Source organism: Acipenser ruthenus, chromosome 19 (genome assembly GCF_902713425.1).
Source record: "Acipenser ruthenus chromosome 19, fAciRut3.2 maternal haplotype, whole genome shotgun sequence".
NCBI classification, from domain to species: Eukaryota; Metazoa; Chordata; class Actinopteri; order Acipenseriformes; family Acipenseridae; genus Acipenser; species Acipenser ruthenus.
In genome coordinates, this window is record NC_081207.1 from 28,964,438 (window position 1) to 28,986,904 (window position 22,467).

Here is a 22,467-nt window from a genome sequence, read left to right on the forward strand (position 1 = left end):
GTTAGCAGCTGAGTTAGCAATGCATTTCAATAGGACTGAATAAAGGGGTCATTAGGACACTCACCAAACCCGCTCAGCTGAACCGATTTGGTCGACCCTCGAACCTGGAGCTCCGATTTGCTGTCTGAGATGTCACATGACCCCGGTGCGTCTGTCTGTCCAGCCGGAGAAGAGGCGATCTCAGCCAAAACCTCCAGATCCTTGAGAATCACCTGTGAAGAAAAGACAGGAGGTTGCAGGAGGTCAGGCCGTCTTTCCACAGGTAGAACGGAGATGTACGTTTTAACACATGGGTACTGTAAAGTACATTTTGTACTATTATCACATATACACAGTGATAACACTGTTTAACAACAGTGTAAATAAAAACAATTGAATATGTGACTTTATATACACTTATCCATGTGTGCACTGAAGTTTGAATTAAAAACACCTAAGACTCATTGGTTGTGATGAGGGTGCTGACTATGAGCATATTTGCTGTTGCCTAGCTGTCTGCCCCCTCCTTGGTTGATGCAGTGTGAGAGAGTCCCTAGATCGCCCTCCTCTCCATTTCCATTCCCACGATCATTGAGCAGCTCCTATTCTCAACGGTCAATGCAAACGCTGATGACCTCTAAACCCCCTTCCCATTCACCCGTTTCCTCTTTGAATAAAGTTTACAAACTCAGAGACACCACTTCCACACACTCTCATTCACAATTACACAATTATTCAAACCACACAGCACAAGATCAGGGAAACACCCCACCCTGCTTGCCAAAGCAACTGTGACTGCCACACAGGCGACTGGAGTTGAATTTCTTGTTCTGCAAAATGTTTTATTTGTTCGTTCGTTCCATGTAAAGATGCAACAACAAAAAGGCTTCGTTAAACAAGAAAACACTAGCTATTACACTCCCAGCCTGCCCAATTCTTAATTGCAAGTTACACCTTCCCAAACACATTCTAGTTTGGGGTTTTGACTATACCATATGAGAGTACAAACAATTCTTGCAATTGTACACATGAACAGAATTCAAAGGTTTTTTTTTTTTTAATTGTCATTTGTGTAAAAACTTGCATATCAAAATAGCATAACATCATCTTTTTTTAAAGAGAGACAAGTGACCTTGATATCGCTATTTTGATCAGTGATACTGTACCCGCTCTCATCTGATTCTCATGTGTTTGCTGTCCTGCCACAAATTATCAAGACAGAACACCCAGGGAACCGAGTAATGTCACGCACACACAACATGGCAGAGGGGCCTCTGGGACTGGCCGCCGGGGTCTTCAATAACTCTGGAGTTATGTGACCCTGCCCTGTCCGGCAGCGGTAATGTCCTCTCCACGCACACTCATCACTGCCTCTGGCGTGGCTGCTTCCTGTTTACAGCAGGTGGGCTGATCGTTCCTCTGAAGGATTCCGACACACTCCAATTATCTCAAATTCAACAGATAACACCGAACTTGCTCTGGTTAAACAAAACAACACCCTGTGAATTCACCAAATTATTTCAAGCATACAGAATTCAAAAATGATGCAGCAGTCGGGTAATGGTGTTGTAGGACACACTGAAAAGGTATTTTGCAAATACCTTATAAAAAACATTTCTTCTTTCTTTCTCTTGTGGTGCACAGTATATTCTGTATGTTTAAAGATGACCCAGAAAGCTTACTTTACAGGATGTCTTTTAATGGATGCCTTATAATTGATGGACTCCACGTAACCTTCACCAACAGCACAGTATATGGCAAAGCTTGATCACCGGTTTCCAATCATGCAAAAAGAAATAGAAGAAATGAAGGAAAGAAATAACTACAGGAAACAAAGAAAAAAGGACTACAAAACTTGACAAAGTGAACGAAACAGGAGAAAGAAAATGGAGGAGACCACACATAATTGTAGAAATCTCAGGGTCACCATTAGCACAGAAACCGCCTCCAGACTGGCCCCTTTTAACAGCAGGTTCACATGCTATAAGCCGCAGTTACTACTGCTTCCTATTGACGTTTACAAGAAGCTGTTTGTGTGCTGCAGCCCGGGGCCTTCCACTGGGACTGGGCTGTGGACAACTCCAGGCCAGCGACGCTCATCTCTGGACTTTCACAATGAAGACATTTGTGTTTCGATTCTTTGAGATTAATTCCAGTGTGTCAATGAAGACCCAAGGACACTGGCTGCAGCTATGTCATCTCACCCAATGCACCTTCATGATGACAAAAAACAAACTTCATGATGACTATGATACATTTGAAATGCAGACTACTGAAGATTTCTAAAAGTAACCACATTGCTAGCGAGCCCCTTGCTTTATTTTTAATAAGATGGAGGGAGAAGGGTGATGCTAGTCTATGTTATTCTCTCCCAGTGCCTGCCCCTTTTATCTGCAGAGACTATTTGTGAGCAAGGGAGATCCCAGGGGGAAAATGCAGCAAGTTACAGTTCACATAACAAATACATCCATTACATCAAACATTTAATGACGCTGATGAACTGTTTGTCTTGTTGTGAGCTCTTATATAACCCCTTTTGAAGGAGCAACTCTCCCTGCTGTGAAGATGTCACATTTCCATTGAGAGCAGAGAAAGTAGGTTAGTTAGTTCTCTCTGAGGGCTGCTGAGAATCAAAAGAAAATAAGACCTCCCATTCGCCCCAGGACTGGTAAACAACTCCCAGAGCATACCTGCTTACCCAAATATATAAAAGATATATTGCATTTCATGTATGCATTTCAGTTGCTTGCAAAGTATAGCATATTCTGAGGCAGGCTACATATGTTTTGGACCTTGTCAGGGATGGAAATATGACTACTATTGCATAGCAGTTTCACCCATTCCAGTTTTTAATATGTGCTTGATTAGCCACAGTGTATAGGTAACAAGATCAGGTATGTCTTATTAAACTCCTAGAAAATCCAGGGACGGATCAAACTGCTATGCAATGGGAGTCTTATTTTCATCTCTGTTTGTAGTGTTTTCTCAAAAAGAACTGCTTGTTTTGTATTTTAATTATTTGCGGTGATTTCATGATTGGGAACAACATGCCTATTTTAGGAGTATCAATTCGATTTCGATTATCAAACCAATTTTAGAACCCTGATCCCAATTAGTTAAAAGATTCACTGTATATAAAAACACATTCAGTGTACAGTTTTAAAAAGGGGTTCTTTGGAAGCGTGCAGCATGATTGCACAGAGGGGTTTCCTTGTGTGAAGATCTTCTCTTCCTTACACAGCACAGGGACGGGACCTCTGAAAAAAGTGGCCCGCAAATATGAGTTAATGTGTTGTATTGCAATCGCTGGATTGTAACACTGTGAATGGGTTCCTATGTATGTATATTTGAAAAAGGATCCTCACTTCCCTTCACACTCCAGCAGGGGGACAAGGTCTCTTTGGAAATGAGTGTGCACGCTGCTCATTTCCTAAGAGGCGCCATTGTATAAATATATTGTTATATTGCAGAGAATGGAGAAGAAGCTGAAGCTGGCTGCAGGAGAGGCCAGGCAGAGAGGAGTGGTGTAGAGCTCACAGAGGACCAGTTTAGCTCTGCTGCGCTGTAGACTGAGAAGGTAACAGCACAGCCAGTGTGTACCACGAGAGCTGAATGGTAGGGAAGCCAGCAACTTCCACAGCAGCTCAACACAGCGTTCATGAGATGAAGCAAATCATCTTTAGAAACAAACAGAGCCTGATTTTTTTTTTCTCTCTTTTTGCTCACAAAGAAATGAGACATAGCTGCTTTTCAGCACATTCTGAAGACCACTGTCGCTTCAGAACAGTAAATAAAATCAGCTGGCTTGGGTCACAGCCAGGAAACTAAAAACAAAGGGTTGATTTATCCTCAGGCTGTCATGCTAGCCAGCAATGGTAACCTAGAGATCCCATCTGAACTAAAGACATGGGAGTTCCCATCTCTGGAATCTGAACTTCATCTCTAGAGTTTACCAGCACTGCCTATATAATGGTCTGTCTTCACATACCAAAGTTATATTATATAAACTCTCTTACTTCATCCGATTCATCGGAGAGTGTCTTCAGAAGCATTGGGAAGAGGCTGTCAGTGTGGCGGAACATCTGTGGACAAACAGAGAAAAAAAATGCTTTTAGTTACATGTTTAGCGACATCTACCACACCTAACCAATATTGCAAAATCTGAACATGAAAATGTCATGTACAGTATCAATTACTGATATTTACTCGATTCAATACGACTATTTCTGCTCTGTAGTATGCTGTATAGGTGCATCACTACTGTTGTCATTCAGAAAAACTAGCGCTAAGACATTTTAGTGTTTGTTCATAGTGGTTTCTTGTAGTGAGGTGTGATGACACTGCATGCCACAGGATGAATGCAGTCGGGCCGTGCCCTCTCACCTTCCGTGGTGTTTTGATATACAGGTGGTAGAGCCACTTCAGTACAGTGATGCGGGTCATCATTCCTGTGGCCGGGTCATGGAGGTGCCGATCCAGAACCTGCACAATCCCATCCAGGTCTAGAGTCACCTGGGCCCTGTCCGGGCTGGGAAGAAACAGGCTTCATCAAGCACACTAAACCATCTCTCTGTTCTGAGTGGATATATACAGCACTCCTCTAGGGAGTTTTATTTGAAAACAAAACCACCGCTATAATCTAATAAAGCAGCAGAATGATGGAACAAGTACTGAGTTAGCAGACAAATACTGCCCCCTAGAGCACAACACACACAGTACAAGGGAGACCCTGACAACAGAGCAGGCTACAGCAGTGAGACTGAGAGGAAAGGAACACCATGGATAAACTTGCAGGGATTATATGAAAAGGCCCCGTCACAGCACCAACATCTACTGCAATGAAAGAAGGGTGTCTCAGGCACAATTTAACACAAAGGACCGGATCTCTATAGGAAATCAAAAGAATTGGAACACTGCAGTGCTGTGTATATTGAGAATTTTGAGGGAAGGCAGTGTTCCAGAATAATACTAGAATTCCATTGAGGGAATAGGGAGGAGACACTTTGATCATGGGACACATTTTTTGTTGGTTCTTGTTAATTGTGTTTTTGACAGCGGTCAGTCGGCGCTTTGATCTACAATACTAAAAATGTACAAAAGTGTGTCAGGTATCCATGTCATGGGCAATAGTGGAGCCCTGCATATAAGGTGTAAAGTGTTACTAGCTGGCCCACGGGTGCATTTGTGGAGGTACAATAATACATCTTCACTATACAGTATACTGTATTATACATACTGCAGCAAGGCACAGTATGATCATCATTCAAACTGAAACATATAAATGGCAGAATGAGACAGATTCCCTTATCACGCACTTTTGACATGGTGCTCTATTCATAACCAAACAACAACGAGTAAAATCTCATAAACCTGCAAAGCCTCTTGCTTTCCACAGCAAGGTTGGTTCAGATTCATTAAACAGAGCTGCATTACACAGAGTTGTTTTAAAGCGAATGGTATACCGAATCTAAATGGGACAGAAAGAGAAGGACAAGGCTACTGCAATGAGACTGAGGGGAGGGGGAGCCCACCAACGAACAGACACATTGTCAGAGTGCCTACATACAAAAGAGATGAGAAGACACGTGTTCTATAAATAGAGTGTGTGAGCAGTAAGGATACTCAGGATTTCATGCCACAGACTGCCTCAGGTCATGTCATTTCACAATGATTTGATGGCCTCTCCTGTGGTCAAAGCTCCCGACTAAGCACTTTGTCTCTGGATTTGTAATATAATGTTGGGTAAATGAACAGTTGTATAATTGTGCACTCAAAATTGTGTGTCAGCCTCCATTTCCCAAGTTGCCGGGGGGTTGCAGCGGTGAACCGGGATTAATAATAACACAACTGGCGATTCCAAATTGGGGAGAAAACGGGTAAAAATCATGGCAACGACTAAATTAAAAAAAATAATAATAATAAATGGCAGAGTAATAATGGTGTAAATACAAGGTTACCTGGCTGGCGTGAAAAAGCTGATGTTGCTGAAGCCAACTGAATCTTGTGAAGCATTCAGTGAATCTGAAAAAGAATGAACAAAAAAATTGGAATTGGTGATTCAGTTGTAGCAATTTACCAATGCCACTATTAGATGCTACTATTTTTTAAATAATTGAGATCAAATATTATTTAAACATGGTCTGCATTTGTTTTGGTGCATAAAAAAAAAAAAATTATATATTATATATATATATATATATATATTATAGTTTTGCTCCTTTAAAAAAAAATATTGGCATTTGTTACAGTATATATCATTTAGCAGTTTAATAGTTAAATATTACATTTCTTTTTTTTTTTGCAATAATGAAGCTTAAAAAAAATGCAATAGCATTGGCTGGAATTCAAACATGACACTCCTGGATATGTTCTAATTGATTATAATTGTGACCTTGGGTAGGCTATTTTCAGCAAGAAAACAAACACCTTGATCTGGCATTGGAGTGAATCTGCCTGCCACTAGATTTAACGTCTAAAACAAAACTTTCTCTATTATAAAAAAAAAAAAAAAAAGTGAAGCTGCATTGGCCGGGAATCGAACCCGGGCCTCCCGCGTGGCAGGCGAGAATTCTACCACTGAACCACCAATGCTGTGCTGGGAGAATGAGACCAGACAACAGCCGAAACAGGGAGGGAGTGAGCTGCAGGCAGAGCCACATCAGCAGTGGGAGGGGCTGGGAATGTGCACAAAGCAAGGAGCAGCTTCTGAAAAGAGCTCTTCACAGGGAGCCGGGAAACCACTTTCACTCTGCAGAAATAACCCCCAACCCCCTGGATCACTGCATGGAGTTGTACGCTGCCTAACAGCACAGTGACCTAACCTCTATCAGCACACCAGTTATCTACTAACCAAACAGCTTCTCTTCTATCATTGCTCCATCAAATATCATGACAGTGGTCAAAAAAGTTTAAAAGAAGTTTAATAAAAACAAGTAAAAACAATAAATAAAAACGTAGCTGCATTGGCCGGGAATCGAACCCGGGCCTCCCGCGTGGCAGGCGAGAATTCTACCACTGAACCACCAATGCTGTGCTGGGAGCGAGAGCTCAGACAGCAGCTTAGACAATTTCCAAAATGTTTTTGCCATAGACAACATTTATAAAATACAAGCCTATCATATTATGAGCCTGAGACACCTTAAACGTTCCACTTTCATTACTCTCAAACAGTTCCTCTTAAATGTGTATTTAATAATTCCACATGCATATTTTCCAATCTGTCCAGACTGGCTTAATCTCTCTGTGTTAAATTCAATCTCTAGAACCATGCTTTTTCTAATCTATATGTCTTCCTTAAATTAGCTAAACTGCCCAGGAGACTCAGCAGCTGTGGCATAATTCAACTGAAGGCAGTGCCACTGTACAGGTCCCAGTGGTAACCGTGTCACCTGCAGCTGTCAACCCACTTGCACTGCTGTTAACACCTACTGCTCCATCCACTGCCTTAACACCCGAGTCAATTGAAAAAAACATGCAAGAAATTATGGACAGACAACATCAGCAGCAACAGCAGCTCAAGAAAACCAAAGGGGGGACCATCAGGTACTTTTACTGCTCTACAAAAGTGTTGAGATGCCACAAAGCAAAGATTAGAGCAGAAAAAAGAGGAAGCAGACAGAACCTCAGCCGTCTGGCCAACTGTGCAGGTTCTGCAGATTGGCATTAAAACAGGGACCAGACAGATAAGCAGAATAGTTTAACCAGCTTGGTTGTTGTACAATTCTACTTTATTCATTTAAAAGTAAAAGCATGCGCTCACTCACTCAGATAGATTTACAAAAGAAGTACAAATGGCGATTCTACAGAAGTGACTGGAAAGTTCTTGAATTTGCAGGTTTGTTTTAAGGTCACACAGAGATAGTGATCAAGTGGGAACTCTTTCAAGTGTTTTAAGAACAAAGGATTCTGGCATTTTTATTTAACATTTTATTTTTTGTTTTATTTGCATTATGTTGTTGCTTTTTATATTTTATGTAAATTGTTTAATGTTTTATACTGTAAATAGCTTAATTTGCATTAAAAGTATCCTAATGATGTCTAGATTATTACATTTCAGTAGTATAGTTTCTAAGTGAGTTCTGCCAGTCTCTGCAGTGATTCCAGTATTACTGTTATTATTATCATATGGGTTCAACTTATGATAACACTGACAATAAACAAGTGTTTACTCCAGTCTCCTAGTGCTAATGATGTGTAATTCCCAGGGACAAAAAAAAAAAAATTACTAAAATTATTTTTAGATTTCCAAAATGTTTTTGCCATACAGACAACACTTATAAAATACAAGCCTATCATATTATGGGCCTGAGACACCTTAAACGTTCCACTTTCATTACTCTCAAACAGTTCCCCTTAAATTTGTATTTAATAATTCCACATGTGTATTTTCCAATCTGTCCAGACTGGCTTAATCTCTGTGTGTTAGTTATTCAATATCTAGAACCATGCTTTTTCTAATCTATATGTCTTCCTTAAATTAAAAAACATATTAAAAAAAAAAAAAGCGTAGCTGCATTGGCCGGGAATCGAACCCGGGCCTCCCGCGTGGCAGGCGAGAATTCTACCACTGAACCACCAATGCTGTACTGAGAGAGTCTGTCTCAGAGCTGTAGAGTAGAGCAGAGGGAAACCTGATCCCCGCTAAGCAGGCAGTGAGTGCGTGGGTGGGGATAATACCAGCCGACAGCCCCTCCTACTGCTGCTGACGTGGCTCTGCCTGAAGTTCACTCCCTCTCTATCTAGACAGACGTGTGAATATACTCTCCCAGTACAGCATTGGTGGTTCAGTGGTAGAATTCTCGCCTGCCACGCGGGAGGCCCGGGTTCGATTCCCGGCCAATGCAGCTACACTTTTTTTTTATATATTATTATTATTATTACAATATATATATATATATATATATATATATATATATATATATATATATATATATATATATATATATATAAAAAAATAGATGAAAGTGTTGTTTACCAGAAATATTTAATGGCAGGCAAATTCAAAAAAATAAGTATTACCATGCTAGAACAAAGTTTTTTTTGTTTTTTTTTTCTTGAAAATACCCTAAAGTTACAATTATGTTATGTTTTCCAAAAATATAGGATTTAACAGGTTTAGAAAGACTTCAAACTGTTAATAAAAAATAAAAACTGAAAATAAATGTCCTTGGGTACAGTTTATTAGCCTACCCCCTCCCATGCAAACCCCCTCCTCCTCCCCAATGAAGCCGCCCAGCTGGCTACTCACTGTCCAGGGTGTCCTGTGTCCGGGAGGGGGTGTCTTCCTGCTGCGGTGGCTCACTGCCCACTCCAGCCTCCTCCACATCATCTTCAGGAGTCACCAACTTCATCAGGCTGTGGTTACAGGCATTGGCTGCCTCCTTGGTACCTGGGCAGCAAGGGGTTAAGGGGGATTTGGAGAAATTGACGGGGCTCAGGAACAACCCCGCCCTGCACCCTTCAAAATCAGAGGGCGGGATACAATTACAAACATTCGAAATGTTTGGATTGCACATATATGGTTCTTTGAAGGCTTCATTTATTGAGACTTAATTTATTGAGAAAGCTCTAACTGCAAGTCCCTCAGCTCTAACCACTAGGTCACCCTGCCTCCCGGTCCCCCTGCCCTGAAGGATACTCTTCTTGCGGTCGTCGAAGGACAGGCAGGGCAGCACAGCAGTCAGGATCCCCGAGGAGTAGGGAAGCACCACGCGCCCCGCCAGCTGGATGAACTCCCGCATCCACGACATGGCCGTCAGCTGGATCAGGTCATTTGCTAGGGGAGGTAAAACAAACTGCTATTATCACTATCATGGGAATAAGAAAATGGAAAATAGATTTCACAACTCTCAGAATACAATATACTGTGTTATACGTACTGTACAGTGAGAGGAAACAGTTACGCATGACAGACTTTCTGTAAACTAAAACTAGAGCTGCCCACTAAATGCAATCAAAAGAAAAGACTGCAGCACTGTTGGATATAGATGTGTTCTGTCTGTACTCCACAAGGGGGAGCTAATGCAACAAATAAACAAAGAGTTTTTGTCCAGTGGATGGGTACTATCAAAATCATTAAACATCAATTAACCAAAGGGGGTAAAGGACTGATTCTTTTGGCAGGTCATTGCAGTATAATGTTAGAATGTGAAAACACTGATACATACTCAGTTTGGACTCATCTGACCCCTGGCAGTGGATCACTAGGATGTTGGCCATTTCAGCAAACTTGACACTGGAGGGAGTCTTCTTGATCTCCTTGAGGAATTCTCCTAAAACCACTTCACACCTGAAATGGGACAAGGAGCAGCTGTCAGAGGGGAACAGGACAGGAGACAGAACTCAAACCTATTGACCCCCATGCATGTACTGATACGGGACAATGATTACAACAAACAGGGAAAAGCAGTTTTTTGGGGACTCACGTCTTGCGGATCTCCTTGCTGCCGTCCCCCAGTATCTGGAAGAGCCCGTCCAGGATTTCTGGGAGATAGTCCAGCAGGTTGATACCGGGGACAGACTCCAGAACCAGGATCTGGGGACAGGAGCACAGAGGGGGTGGGTTGTGGGGGTCAGCATGAACACAGCCCGTTCCTTGTATGTACAGCATGAAAATGAATGGGGGGGCTCACCCAGGAGATGATGAACTGGCGAGCGTACTGGTTGTTGGAGTAGATTCTCTCCCGCAGCAGAGGAACGAAGGCCACAAGGTCAAACTTGTTACTCTCAGTGACGATATCCTGGGGGAGAAATAAGGCACAGTGCAGAAGAGGAGCACACAGCCTGCCCACATTCACAGCCTGCCCACATTCACACAGCACTGCCAAATGCTCCTCTCTCCCCCATGCACACAACACTGCCATACTGCCCATTTCCTTCTCTGCAACATGCAGTACACATGCATATACTTCATTACACAGCCTGTTCATAAAATTTTAACAAAGCTCCATCTGCTCTATACAATAGTTTGACTATGAAGCCATAGTGACTTTGCATATCGTTCTATAACCTCTCCCTTTACATGAAGTATGAAACAGAATATGCACTCCACACTGTTTTAATACCTTGCGTCACAGTTCCATTCACACATACTGCTCCATCTTTTATCCCCAATTGTTGCTTCTCTAACTGGGCTGATTTTGGATACTGTGTAATATCTTTACAGACCCTAATACCCCATTGCTTTCTCTTTTTGTACATATGAAACGTTTTGGAGTCTGTGATGGAAGTTAAAGTCCCTGCAGTGTCACTCACCTTCAGCAGTCGGTCCAAGAGCTCAGAGCCGCTCTTGACATTGGGATCAGGATCTGCTGCCAGCTGGGGAAGGAGGAAAATAACATGAGCAATAATCATCTGTCTGTATAATCAAAATGTACATCAACGTATATGTATCTACTCTGTCCATCTCTCATGCCCACATCTCTCTCTCTCCCTCCCTCCCCTCTTTCTTACCCTTTCAAGTTCCACAGCAGGTCCATATACATCATACTGTGTTATACATACTTAGGGCTCTTCATTTTTGGTTTTTATTTTTGGTCACGGGATGACTCTTTATTAAAGTTATATTGAGCCGACTCCGTTTCTTAATTAACTCTTGGAAAAGTGTTGATTGTGAAACAAGATCACTTTTGTTTTTCCTCCCGTAACTTGAATGAGACAATGGATCTATTTCAATGATAATGTAAAAAAAAAAAAAGTCAGCTCCTTATTTTTAATTCAAACCAAATTATCAATGAAACAGAATCACAGTCTCAATCAAGTTACAAGAGAAAAAAAACTAGTGAACTTGTTTCACAATCAACACTTTTCCAAGAGTTTAATTGAACGGAGTCGCTCAAAAAAAAAAAAAGACATTGTGTAATAAAAAATAAAACAGAAAACGAAAAGCCCTACACATACTGTACAGCGAGAGGACAGTTACACATGGCAGGCTTTCTGTAAACTAAAACTAGAGCTGCCAACTAAATGCAATCAAAAGAAAACACTGCATCACTAAGGGGGAGCTAATGCAACAAATACCAGGATATGGGGGATATGGGGGACCTCCCACCCCACCCCACCCCACCCCACCCTCTCACTGTCCAGCTCTCCCGTCCATCCCAGTTGTCCGAGTGTTACCTTGCTGAGACCATCGAAGAGCACGTTGAAGTGTGGCACGACCGCTCCCCGCGCCACCTTCACAATGTTGTAGAGAGCCTCGCAGGCGTAGTAGCGCAGCCGGCTGTCAGAGTCGTTAAAGCAGGTAAGGACCGGCTCAATCAACTCCTTCAGGTACAGCCCAGAGTCCTGTCCAGTGAGAGAGCGAGTGAGAGAGAGAGAGAGAGATCTGTTACAGGTCCTGCAGAGAGCTGAAGAGCAAATAAACTGTGATAGACACTAAGCAATGTATCTATATGAACCGAAGGAGAAGCATTGGCAGGAGGTTCTAAGCAATTCCCAGACATGATCTTTAATATCTTGATGTGCAGGGTCTGCCCACCTTGCCGAGTGCGATGGAGCAGGCTGCCAGCCCGATGAGCCCCCCCTTTCTGCTGTGGGGGTGCTGGGACAGGGCGAACTCCATCGCCAGGATCTGGATCACATGTTTGATCTGGGTCGAGTTACTCTGAGCGACAAACTCACGCACCAGCCTGAAAGCAGAAAACACAAACGAACAAAAACAATTGCTCATCCATTATTCACGGCAGGTTACACAGATCCGAAGAAAACCAACACTGGACTACCTAATGTTACGTCAGGCAACCGAGTAATAATCAAGGTCTGTGAAATCAGACAATTATCAAAGATTACAAGGCAAAATCGATTCTTTTTATTCCTATCAAGGGGCAGGTTAAGTTCATCAGGTAGATCATTGAACCAAAACAAATTGCACATAGAATACTGCAGTACCACAACTTCAATAAACTGGCTTTTACTGGTACAGTACTGTATACCACTGTGAAAAATTATTTCAAATGGAAAGTATCTTGCAGCCAAGAAACTAAATGCAAGGTCTCACGGTAGGTCACTTTTCTTGGATAATATACTTGCCAGTCACAGGGTTAAATATTGCTGGGGAATTACTGCAATAGAAATTTCAGACAAATTGGTGTTGCACAGCAAGATGCACTGACCTCTCAGCTCTATTGTTTTACAGGTTTGGCCCAATACTCCAGCAACAGGCATTATTAGTATCACATGATAGCATTTCCTCTTTAAGATGGAGTCAATCATATGACTCTTGAGTCATCATCACCCACTACTCCCCCTTAGGTAGAGCATCTGTGAAAGAATTTACTTTCCTGACCACTGGCTTTCTTGTGTTAGGCGATTTGTTTGAATATTTCTAGTTTTATTTTTTTCAGCTGGTGTATGTACATAGTATATTAAAGTATTGGAATGTACCAACATCCTACTAATGCAGAAACAGCAACATAAAAACTTTACCAGGTTTTGAACAATTTATTATATCATCATTTCGGAAAACACACACACAAAAAACCCTAATGTAATAAATGCACTGTAAACATGAAATATTATAAAAATAGACAAAAAAAAACACTACATTACTTTACTGAACCTCTCTGTAATAATGCCATAAAATATATCTCTCAATCATCGAATAACCTTACTATGGAATAACCAGGGTAAAAGTTCATAATTGGTTTAACATGCTTCTGTGCCATTCAGTAGCACCACTATCTTTTTTTTTTTTTTTTTTTTTTTAATCATACTTTTGTGTCTCTCATCGCCTCAGCAAACCAAAATGTGTTCATACACTGCTGCTGGATCATTTAAAAAGTATACTTTTTTGTAGAGTGGATGATTCATTGCATACACCTAAACCCTGCGGGACCCCTACCTTCTGTCTGGATTGGGTTTCATACTGCACCCTCATCATATGCACACACACAGGTAAATACAGTTGGCCAAATGGTATCCTATTAAAGCCAAGACAAACATGAATCTGATGCATAGGGAACGCAAACTGGATAGTGCTAGAAATCTAACTACCTTGTTAAAAATTAAGCCTATAAAAAAATAACAGGCCATGATATTTGGATAGGCACTGGCTTAAGAACAAAGAGCTACAGCAAGTTGTCCTAGTCATAATTATTATTATTATTTATTATTATTATTATTTATTATTATTATTATTATTATTATTATTATTATTATTATTAATAATAATAATAATAATAATAATAATAATAATAATAATAATAATAACGGGATGGGGGTTTAAATAAGTGGCACATCTTTCAGTTTGAGAGAACATTGACGTAATTAAGAGGGGCACACACATTAATCAATTACATTAATAACTTAAAAGGGGTCATAAGTGATAGAAGGGTTAGAACCCCCTCTTACTTTTCAATCTCGAGTGCTGCCACCTTCCTCTTCTCGTACAGTTTGTCATTGAGGGCCCGCACAATGCTGGGGGTCAAAGGGGAGAAATCCTTTTCCGTGTTCATCTTCACACATCAACCAAAAACGAAACTCACAATAATGTTTCTTCCGCTGTCGGTCTTTCTTCTTTTTTTGTGGGATCTCGCTCCTTGGTTTCGATAATTCAGTCGAGTTCCTGAAATTTACTTAGTTGTTTTTTTTTTTTTACTACCCAAATTACCTGTGAAATTAGACACGAGGACTCACGTAGAACTAAATAGTCATGTGTTTTTTTTCCTAAGAAGCCGTTCTGCTAACTGGTTCTCGGTCCTGTTGATGTCCGATACGTAACACAACAATTGTATTTATTTATAGTCTTGACACAACGATAATAATTATTCGTTAATCTCTGCAAATGCTATATTATGGGAGCTCTGAAACTGTCCAGACTAGATTACTTCTCTTCGGTAGCAAACAAAATAGGTTTATACTATAGTACCGATAGTAAAATAAAAAATAAGTTACATGAAAAAAAAGAAAACTTAATAGCGATATTTTACTATGATGTGTTTGTATTATTCACATACTGTAACTATATTAACAATGCTGATAAATAAGAGCAATAAATAGATTAGACACACAAAACGTGAAGGGAATGCATGTAATCCAGGTGTCGCATTTCCTTCGTTCTATCCGGTTTCGTTTCTGTCGACTGTGTCCAGAGTCTGCCTCGAACAGCCCAACTGAGATGCAGAGAGAGACCCAAACTAAGGGGTGCTTGTATTGACAGCCCTGGAGTTAAACAGATTGTACACTGCTGATCAGTGCAAGAGTGTGTAACTGCAGGCCGGCGGCGTCTCTGCGGGAGGCCGTGCGCGCGCAGCTTTACAAAACGTCATCACTGTAGGCTTTACACCCCTACCACGTGACAATTGAAAAACAAAGACGCAAACGACAATTCCGGGTTCGTGTAACGCTTATGAGCACTTCAGTTTTTTAATCGTGTTCTATAAATTGAAAAATAAATTGTTTTTAAACGCTTGTCTTTGTTTGCTGTGCTTTTATTTATGTGTTTTATTCTGACCTAAAACTTATATTATTTATTAATGTATTTTATAGGGTTGTAAGGTTGGGGATTCAACCCAAATGTTGTAGATGCATTTAGCTGATTATGAAGAATTCATCAGAACTAGGATTGTAACACAACCATTAATGTAATAATCTCCTAGTAATGTAATAATCCTCAATAATGTATTTGTTGCCTATAATGTAATAATCACCCAATAATGTAATCATTTCTCACTGGTAATGGAATAACTCTGACCTGCCTGATAATGTAATAAATTACTTTGTCACTCAATTTACCTTTTGTGAAGTATCCACGACTGCAGTCACATAAAACCAAAATAAACACTTTTAATAGTGCCTGTGTGCACTAGGTATTTTATAGGACTGAATATGCAACGTAATTTTTACCAATTTTTAAAGATAAACAAACACAGTTAATGTGATGGCCGCAGATACTGTTTTAATAAATTATTTGGAAGCTGCGCACGCAAGGCTTTCCACAGACCACGCCTCCGGCCTGCAGTTACCCATCTCGATCACTGCAGCCATATTGCTCACATGACTCCACTTCCCACAGCCCAGCTAGTCGAGCCACGATTTGTTCACAGGCTGTTGAGACAACAGACTGTAATAACAGATATAAGCACAGTGTAGTTTGTGAAAAGTGTAGTTTTTATTATTATTATTATTATTATTATTATTATTATTATTATTATTATTATTATATTTTGTTGTCATTATTAATTAGAAATCATAAGAGTATTACAGATTGAAATACAAAAATATTTGATATAAAAATTCTGAATAGATTTGTTAAATTATATAAAAAGAGACTAAAAAGTAGTTTACAAGCAATTTTCTGTTTTTGAAATAAATACCTACGTCGTTGTACATTTTTCTGTCGAATTACCTAAAACAAGGACATGTATTTACAAATTTACATTTGTGAATAAAGTATTTATTGGACAATTTATACAAACAACAGTGCTGACAAAGAAACCACCTGCCCTAACTCACAATACTACAATGCACCTCTCGCACTAAATCCTGGAAACAACCCAGTGTGCAAGTCTCCTACAGCACAGAACGGGACAGATACCCTTTAACTTACTACCTACGACACGCCTGCATTTAACTCAGGAGACAGTCAGCGTGGTTTTAGGAAAGGGAGATTGTGTCCAACTAACCTGCTTGATTTTTTTGAGGATGCAGCACGGATAACAGCAGTGTGGTTAAGGGGGCTAAATTAAGGGGTTAAATAAATTTATCGTTTATGTTGTTTGGGCTTATAAAAGGGGAGCCTGCGTGCTCATACGGGGTGGGTGTTTTGAGAGTGGTAGAGAACTGTGCTGCCGTCTTAACATCTTGTGTCCTGACGATAATAAAAAGATGTGCTGCTTTTGAAACTGTTTACTGCCTGTCTGCGTCGTCACTCCGCCCATTTCGCTACAGTACTTTCCTTATGACAATGATGGAAACCAAGTCATGTGAGCTCAGAATCAGTTACAGTATGCTACGAGTAATACAGTTCATAATAACATGTAGTATTGATTCCAACACTATAGGCCTATGTTACAGTAGTTCTCATGGTAGACTTAATCATCAGCTATCTGTATGTAAAATTCTATATAGGATCTATAAACTACCTGCCGCATCCTTTCCATAATTATCTAACCTTTCCACGGACCACCTGAATGGAGCTCGCGGTCCGCGGACCACAGTTTGAGAACCGCTGTCCTAAGCACTCCGTCGATTTATCTTGAAGTTTCACTCCAGTGACAGCTCAAAATAGAAACCATGATCAAGTTTCTGTTGTCTACCAACTTGTTCTTAGTTAGGAATCTTGCCAGGTTTTTGAGTCTACTGATGTCAATTTCCCCTGCATACCCTCTTGTCTATATGCACCTACGAGTTTGGCAGTATCCACTCCTGGCATCAAGGTGACAACTTCTCAGTTGGGAGGCTCAAATGTCCCTTCTACCATCAGCTTTGCAGGAATTGCTGTGGTGGCAATGCCAATAACCCACTTTACAGTCATCAGCCCTCTCTCTCTCAAATAGGATAGGGGGCAGTTCTCCAGGGTCGAGCAGTAAAACCCCTCCCCTTGGCTTGGTTGTAAACAAACACATTGCCAAAGAGAAGGATATAAATAATGGTTCTAGAAGTCTGAAGACCTGACTAATCAAAGTTCTGTTTTCACATCATGAAAAACATGATTCTTTTCTTGACTCTTATTTTGCTTTTTCAAGTGGCATTCTACAACTGCCATGAGCAGAAGGTAAGTGATTTTAAAATTCAGTCTTAAATTGTTAATAGCATGTCACTAAGCTTACATTACACAAGTTTAATCTTCTTCAAACACTTTTGACTCATGCAAGGACATTTTTACTGTCAAAGTTTTCTTGATACAGTATGTTTTCTAAAAACATCTTCCTTTGTTCTATCTATATGTACATTAACTTATACTAACTTGTATACATTTTGTAACTCAAAATATACTTATGTAGCCAAAATATGTACCTTATTTAAAGTCAGATTGCCCTCCAGACTCTCCCGAATCTATTTTAAAAATCAATGCATTTTGAAACGGATAACAATCTAAGACTGTCCTGTAAATAATCAGTGTTATTTCAGTGTGATTTAACAGGAAAATGGGTAAACGAACTTGGATCCAACATGACTATCTCCAAGACAGACGATAAAGGACACATCTTTGGCTCCTACTTCATTACACTGACAGCAAACAATGGAGTGGAAATTAAGGAATCCCCCCTCTCTGGAATTAAAGATGATTCTCATCAGCCGATATTTGGGTTCCTTGTTAAGTGGACTTTCTCCGGTAAGGCAGTACTTTGGTCCATTGCGCAGTATCTCAGAATTCCCCAGCACAAGAAGTACTTGTATAGCTCTGCCACACTTTAACTTGGAACACATCAGAATCACAAAGCGGGGGGTTTAGCACTTTGTTCACCCAATGTGTACGCTGCGTCTGTACATTTAAATCCAGAAACACTGTGCATTGTAGGGCCAGTCAGAAAATACACTTGAATATGTACAAATTTAAGCTTTACAAAAATAGATTTATGATATATGTTACTGTCAGCTTACTACAGTGAAATGCTGTAACACTGGTTTTCATACCATTCCTATTATGGAATAATTATCACTGAAGGTATGGGTATGGGTTGTGGGTTTAGATTTTATAGATGTATGAATGTTTAAGTTATATATTTGAGAATATGTTTTCATTATAAGATTATACAAATGTAATACACATATTTAGAAAAAAGGATATATATATCTTTTTGCAGAGTCTATAACAAATTTTGTTGGCCAGTGCTTTGTTGACAAGAATGGTGTTGAACGTCTTGAAACCATGTGGCTTCTCAGAACAAAAGCAGATTCCAGTGGAGCTAACTGGGAGAAAACCAGGTAATACAAAGACAAGGGCAAATTACCCAAAACGAGTATGCAGTTGTAACAGTATTCGATTTATAAATGGTTTTGAGTTGTTTCTTGCTAGTTTTCCACTGTTCAAAGTATTTATTCCACCACATCAACTTGCCTTTGCTTCATTTTAACGCAATGACTGAATTCCATATATTCAAATACTTCTGTCTAGAATGGGCTGTTGAGGTGGTGTATTACCAATTTTATGGCTAAAGAGGATTTGAGCAATAAAGATTCTATTTTCAAATAGCATAACATTCATTTTACAAGAATGACTTTTGTTAACACTGTTTATTTTCTCTCAATGTGTAAAACAGGGTTGGCAGTAATCTGTTTCATCGGCTGGCTATAAAGAAATGAAGCAACGTTCTCGAAAAGGGCTGAAATAATTTGTTCTCCCTACTTTGTAATCTTTGTTTGAAATTTAAAGGCGGTTAAATGCAATGATCTGTTGACATTGTCTTTATCGCGCATCTCATTTCATTTGATTTTTTTTCCATTGTTCATTAAATTTAAAGCATGCTGTTTAAATAAATACATTTAAAATTGTACCATAAACATTTTGTCTATTTATTCATTTATTTAGGGTTATGAAATAAGCAACAGGGGTGATTTTCTGTATTCCATCCCCCCCCCCCCCCCCCCCCCCCCCCCGTTCTTATCCCTGGTAAGTGATTTTTGGGTTTGTCCTCATTGCCATGTTGAAGACACTGATCAGGTTTGCCTCAAACTAACCTCCTCTGAGCAATGTATTGAATACATTACAGGAACTTGTGAGGGAGAGCGAGACAACAGAGAAAACACCAACATGAAATGATTTTAAATTATTTGTTATCATTCGTTTTAATTTTTTTAAATAAGTAAGAACAACCAAAAATTGTAATTTAATTGCAGGCATAATGTGGGGGAAAAAAACCATACTCTCTTTAATAAATAGAGTTTAATGAAGCGTGCATGTGTGCAAAGTAAAACAAACATTAAAACACGCTTGAGAGCTGTTAGCTGACTGGAATCCATGCAGTCAACTATTACATGGCTTGCTCATTTACAAACAGACTGACCTGCTCACAAATGTGAATTGCACCAAAGCTAAAGCACAGTCAGTCAGTAGTTTCAAAACTATTGTCAGACTGGGTATAAAACAAGCATTAAATCTAATAGAACATTGAGCACTTCCACAGCCAATCAAGATGCAGCATTTCAGGGTATTATCTGCCACTGAAGGCCGCCAGTACAAACACAAATCCCCATTCCCGTGTTTTAAACAAGATCAATACACTTTAATTAAAAAAATATCATCAAAAACATAAACCCGAGTATCTGGTGCATGGAAAGTTAGCATTGAACAAGAGCCGGGCTCGTCTGCATTCGTTGTTTAACCTCATCTCATCTCACTGTTAGGGGTTAGAATCTGTAACAGCATCACACAACACTGCATTACAGACGCACTCTTGATGCATTGCTTGCATAGAACATGTGGTCTGTTGTTCATTTCACCACACGGTGATGTCTATTCAAGTTGTGTGCTGCCATCTCCTCCTAATTCAATCGCCTAATTCAGAATATTGAATGACCATTTTCCTAATCAGCAGGACAACCCAAACTGGCCTAACAGTCTTACTTTATGGATCCGACAGTGGAAATATGACTGTACAGTGGTCTTCAGTTTCTATAGGGACAGCACTAGGCTAAACTGCATCTGCTTCCTTTCTGAATGAAGATGTTTTGCCCATCTTGATCAAGCCATGATTCCTTTATCATTCGATGCAAGTTTCAATGCAAGTTTTGTTTACTACCGTGCCGGTAGGATTGCTCGTCGAGTTAGTTCTTGTCTGGTCAAGCTTCTCAGCTGATCTGCGAATCTTAGCTGAGTTCCAGTACCTCAGAAATAAGAAGAAACCTGGCAGGTCGAGTTTCATCTTTCAAAGATACTGAGAATAGGAAACCCCTAAGGCAGCTGCCAGTAGATCACTCCGATATTTTAATCTCGAAATTTACAGTGCAAATTATGCATATTATTGCTTTTTGGATGGGATTTTTTTGCATATTAAAATGCCACATACATGTACTAAGAATATTAAAAGAATGAATATCAAAACAGCCTTTATTAAACATGCTATGAATCATACGCAGAGCACAATAGGGGGTGTAGATTGTCCTGCAAATGTACACTATTTTACAGCATACGCATTGTGTAGATTGGTGGATTCCACTTACCCTTTATATGACAGACAATACTAGTTTAAGTCCTGTCAAAGCTAAAAAGGATTACAGGGGGAAAAAAGATGAGATAATATTGTGGCGGTGTCAAGAAGGATGCAAGACAAGGTTTCAAGGTTAAACTTGTTTTAGCCTTAATGACCACTTTAACAAAGCTGCTGTCAGCCACAGTTTCTTCTCTTTAGCTCTTTCTCTCTCTAGCTCTTTCTCTCTTCACTCTGTTCTCCTTTTCTCATTCTGACCCCGGGATCCAGCTCTTAGCTCCTTTTATCGGAGAGCTGGAGGGAGGCAGTGCCTGTTCCAACCAATCCAGAGCAGACACCTCACCCTGCTAGAAGGTTCCAGAATGACAGCTGTATGGAAATCCCCCAGCCCAGGTGCCTCAGTCTGGGGATCGGAACACTCTAGATTAAGGGGGCAGAGCCCCAGCCTGACCGCAGGTAACCTCGTTGGATGGAAAAGTACAGGCTGAGTCCTCCTGACCCACAGGGTGCACTCTAGCAGTGCGTCCGCCACGGTCTCTGCTTCCTGGTTGGGCAGGGCATACGCCTCGGGCCACTTTGAAAAGTAGTCCATGGCAACCAGGACAAAGCGGTTCCCCCTTTCAGAGCGGGGGAAGGGGCCCAGGATGTCAACTCCTATCCGCTCCATGGGCCCACTGACCGGGAACTGCTGGAGGGTGGCTCGCGACTGATCTGCCGGTCCCTTCCGGGCTGTACAGTCGTCGCAGCGGTGGCGGCAGTAGTCCGCCACATCATGGCGGCATCGGCCCCAGTAAAAGCCCTGCCTGAGTCGCCGCAAGGTTTTCGTGACTCCAAAGTGGCCTGTTCCAGGGGTGCCGTGATGTGCCTTCAACACCGTGTCCTGAAGGTCCGTGGGCACCACCACCTGCCAGCAGCCTTTTTGTTCTGCGGGGGCTTCCCAGCGACGCTGCAGGACCCCCTCCCGCACGGCCAAGCGGGACCACTGTGCCCAGAGTGACTGTTTATTCACACAAAAATAGTCATCTCCCTGAACGTATGTCTAGGCACGCACACAATTCTAAATTCATCTGACTTTACATACTGCACAGACTGTAGGCCAACTGCAGCTTCTCATAATATAGTGCACTGCCTCCTTTGATTTGAAATAAGGAACTGTAACAGGGGAGATCTGGACTGACTGTCTGGCACATTCGTATTACTGCAGGTAGAGGGCAGCAGTCTCGTGGGATCCGCCTGTCGGCCATGGCGATGACACGGAGAGGTGGGGAAGTGTGTGTGTGCTCGGCCCATAAGAACTGGCTTGGTTATGCACTCGGGTGGCCGTGTTGGGGGAAATACAGTGTCGCTGGCAGAAGAGGCCAGCGTGAAACAAGGAGCAGGCGATCCCGGCTGAGGGGCA

At 40.9% G+C, this 22,467-nt stretch overlaps 2 protein-coding genes and 4 non-coding genes across 8 annotated transcripts in view; 2 read left to right on the plus strand and 4 right to left on the minus strand.

Annotated features, from left to right (window-relative positions):
- LOC117424623 (protein VAC14 homolog) overlaps window positions 1–15,873 on the minus strand; it is a 32,226-nt gene extending 16,353 nt beyond the window's left edge. Inside the window, exons 1-14 of one of the 2 annotated variants that reach the window (XM_058992752.1) lie at window positions 15,712–15,873; window positions 14,329–14,542; window positions 12,458–12,608; window positions 12,097–12,264; window positions 11,233–11,295; window positions 10,611–10,718; window positions 10,404–10,513; window positions 10,146–10,267; window positions 9,617–9,754; window positions 9,227–9,367; window positions 5,937–6,000; window positions 4,363–4,507; window positions 3,996–4,061; window positions 65–212 (exon numbers count right to left, since the gene is read on the minus strand). In XM_058992752.1, coding sequence (XP_058848735.1) covers window positions 65–212; window positions 3,996–4,061; window positions 4,363–4,507; window positions 5,937–6,000; window positions 9,227–9,367; window positions 9,617–9,754; window positions 10,146–10,267; window positions 10,404–10,513; window positions 10,611–10,718; window positions 11,233–11,295; window positions 12,097–12,264; window positions 12,458–12,608; window positions 14,329–14,432 — 1,528 coding nt within the window. In that variant the 5' untranslated portion in view covers window positions 14,433–14,542; window positions 15,712–15,873. The remainder of the gene's footprint in view (window positions 1–64; window positions 213–3,995; window positions 4,062–4,362; window positions 4,508–5,936; window positions 6,001–9,226; window positions 9,368–9,616; window positions 9,755–10,145; window positions 10,268–10,403; window positions 10,514–10,610; window positions 10,719–11,232; window positions 11,296–12,096; window positions 12,265–12,457; window positions 12,609–14,328; window positions 14,543–15,711) is intronic. The other variant, XM_058992753.1, reaches the window with a different exon arrangement.
- Window positions 6,500–6,570, minus strand: trnag-gcc (transfer RNA glycine (anticodon GCC)). The gene has a single exon. It is a non-coding gene; the product is annotated as a tRNA-Gly (tRNA).
- Window positions 6,938–7,008, minus strand: trnag-gcc (transfer RNA glycine (anticodon GCC)). The gene has a single exon. It is a non-coding gene; the product is annotated as a tRNA-Gly (tRNA).
- Window positions 8,490–8,560, minus strand: trnag-gcc (transfer RNA glycine (anticodon GCC)). Its single transcript has one exon. It is a non-coding gene; the product is annotated as a tRNA-Gly (tRNA).
- trnag-gcc (transfer RNA glycine (anticodon GCC)) lies at window positions 8,752–8,822 on the plus strand. Its single transcript has one exon. It is a non-coding gene; the product is annotated as a tRNA-Gly (tRNA).
- A 1,678-nt stretch (window positions 15,874–17,551) lies between the features above and the next one.
- Window positions 17,552–19,415, plus strand: LOC117424084 (avidin-like). 2 transcript variants are annotated; one of them, XR_004547855.2, is made up of 4 exons: window positions 17,552–17,692; window positions 18,038–18,253; window positions 18,726–18,846; window positions 19,182–19,415. XR_004547855.2 is itself a non-coding variant. In XM_034928292.2 (4 exons), the coding sequence occupies exons 1-4, from the start codon at window positions 17,618–17,620 to the stop codon at window positions 19,222–19,224; spliced, it is 444 nt and encodes a 147-aa protein (XP_034784183.2). In that variant the 5' UTR covers window positions 17,552–17,617; the 3' UTR covers window positions 19,225–19,415. The 2 variants fall into 2 exon arrangements, 1 of the variants encoding a protein (XP_034784183.2); XM_034928292.2 differs by having other exon boundaries at window positions 18,049–18,253.
- The last annotated feature ends 3,052 nt before the right edge of the window (window positions 19,416–22,467 follow it).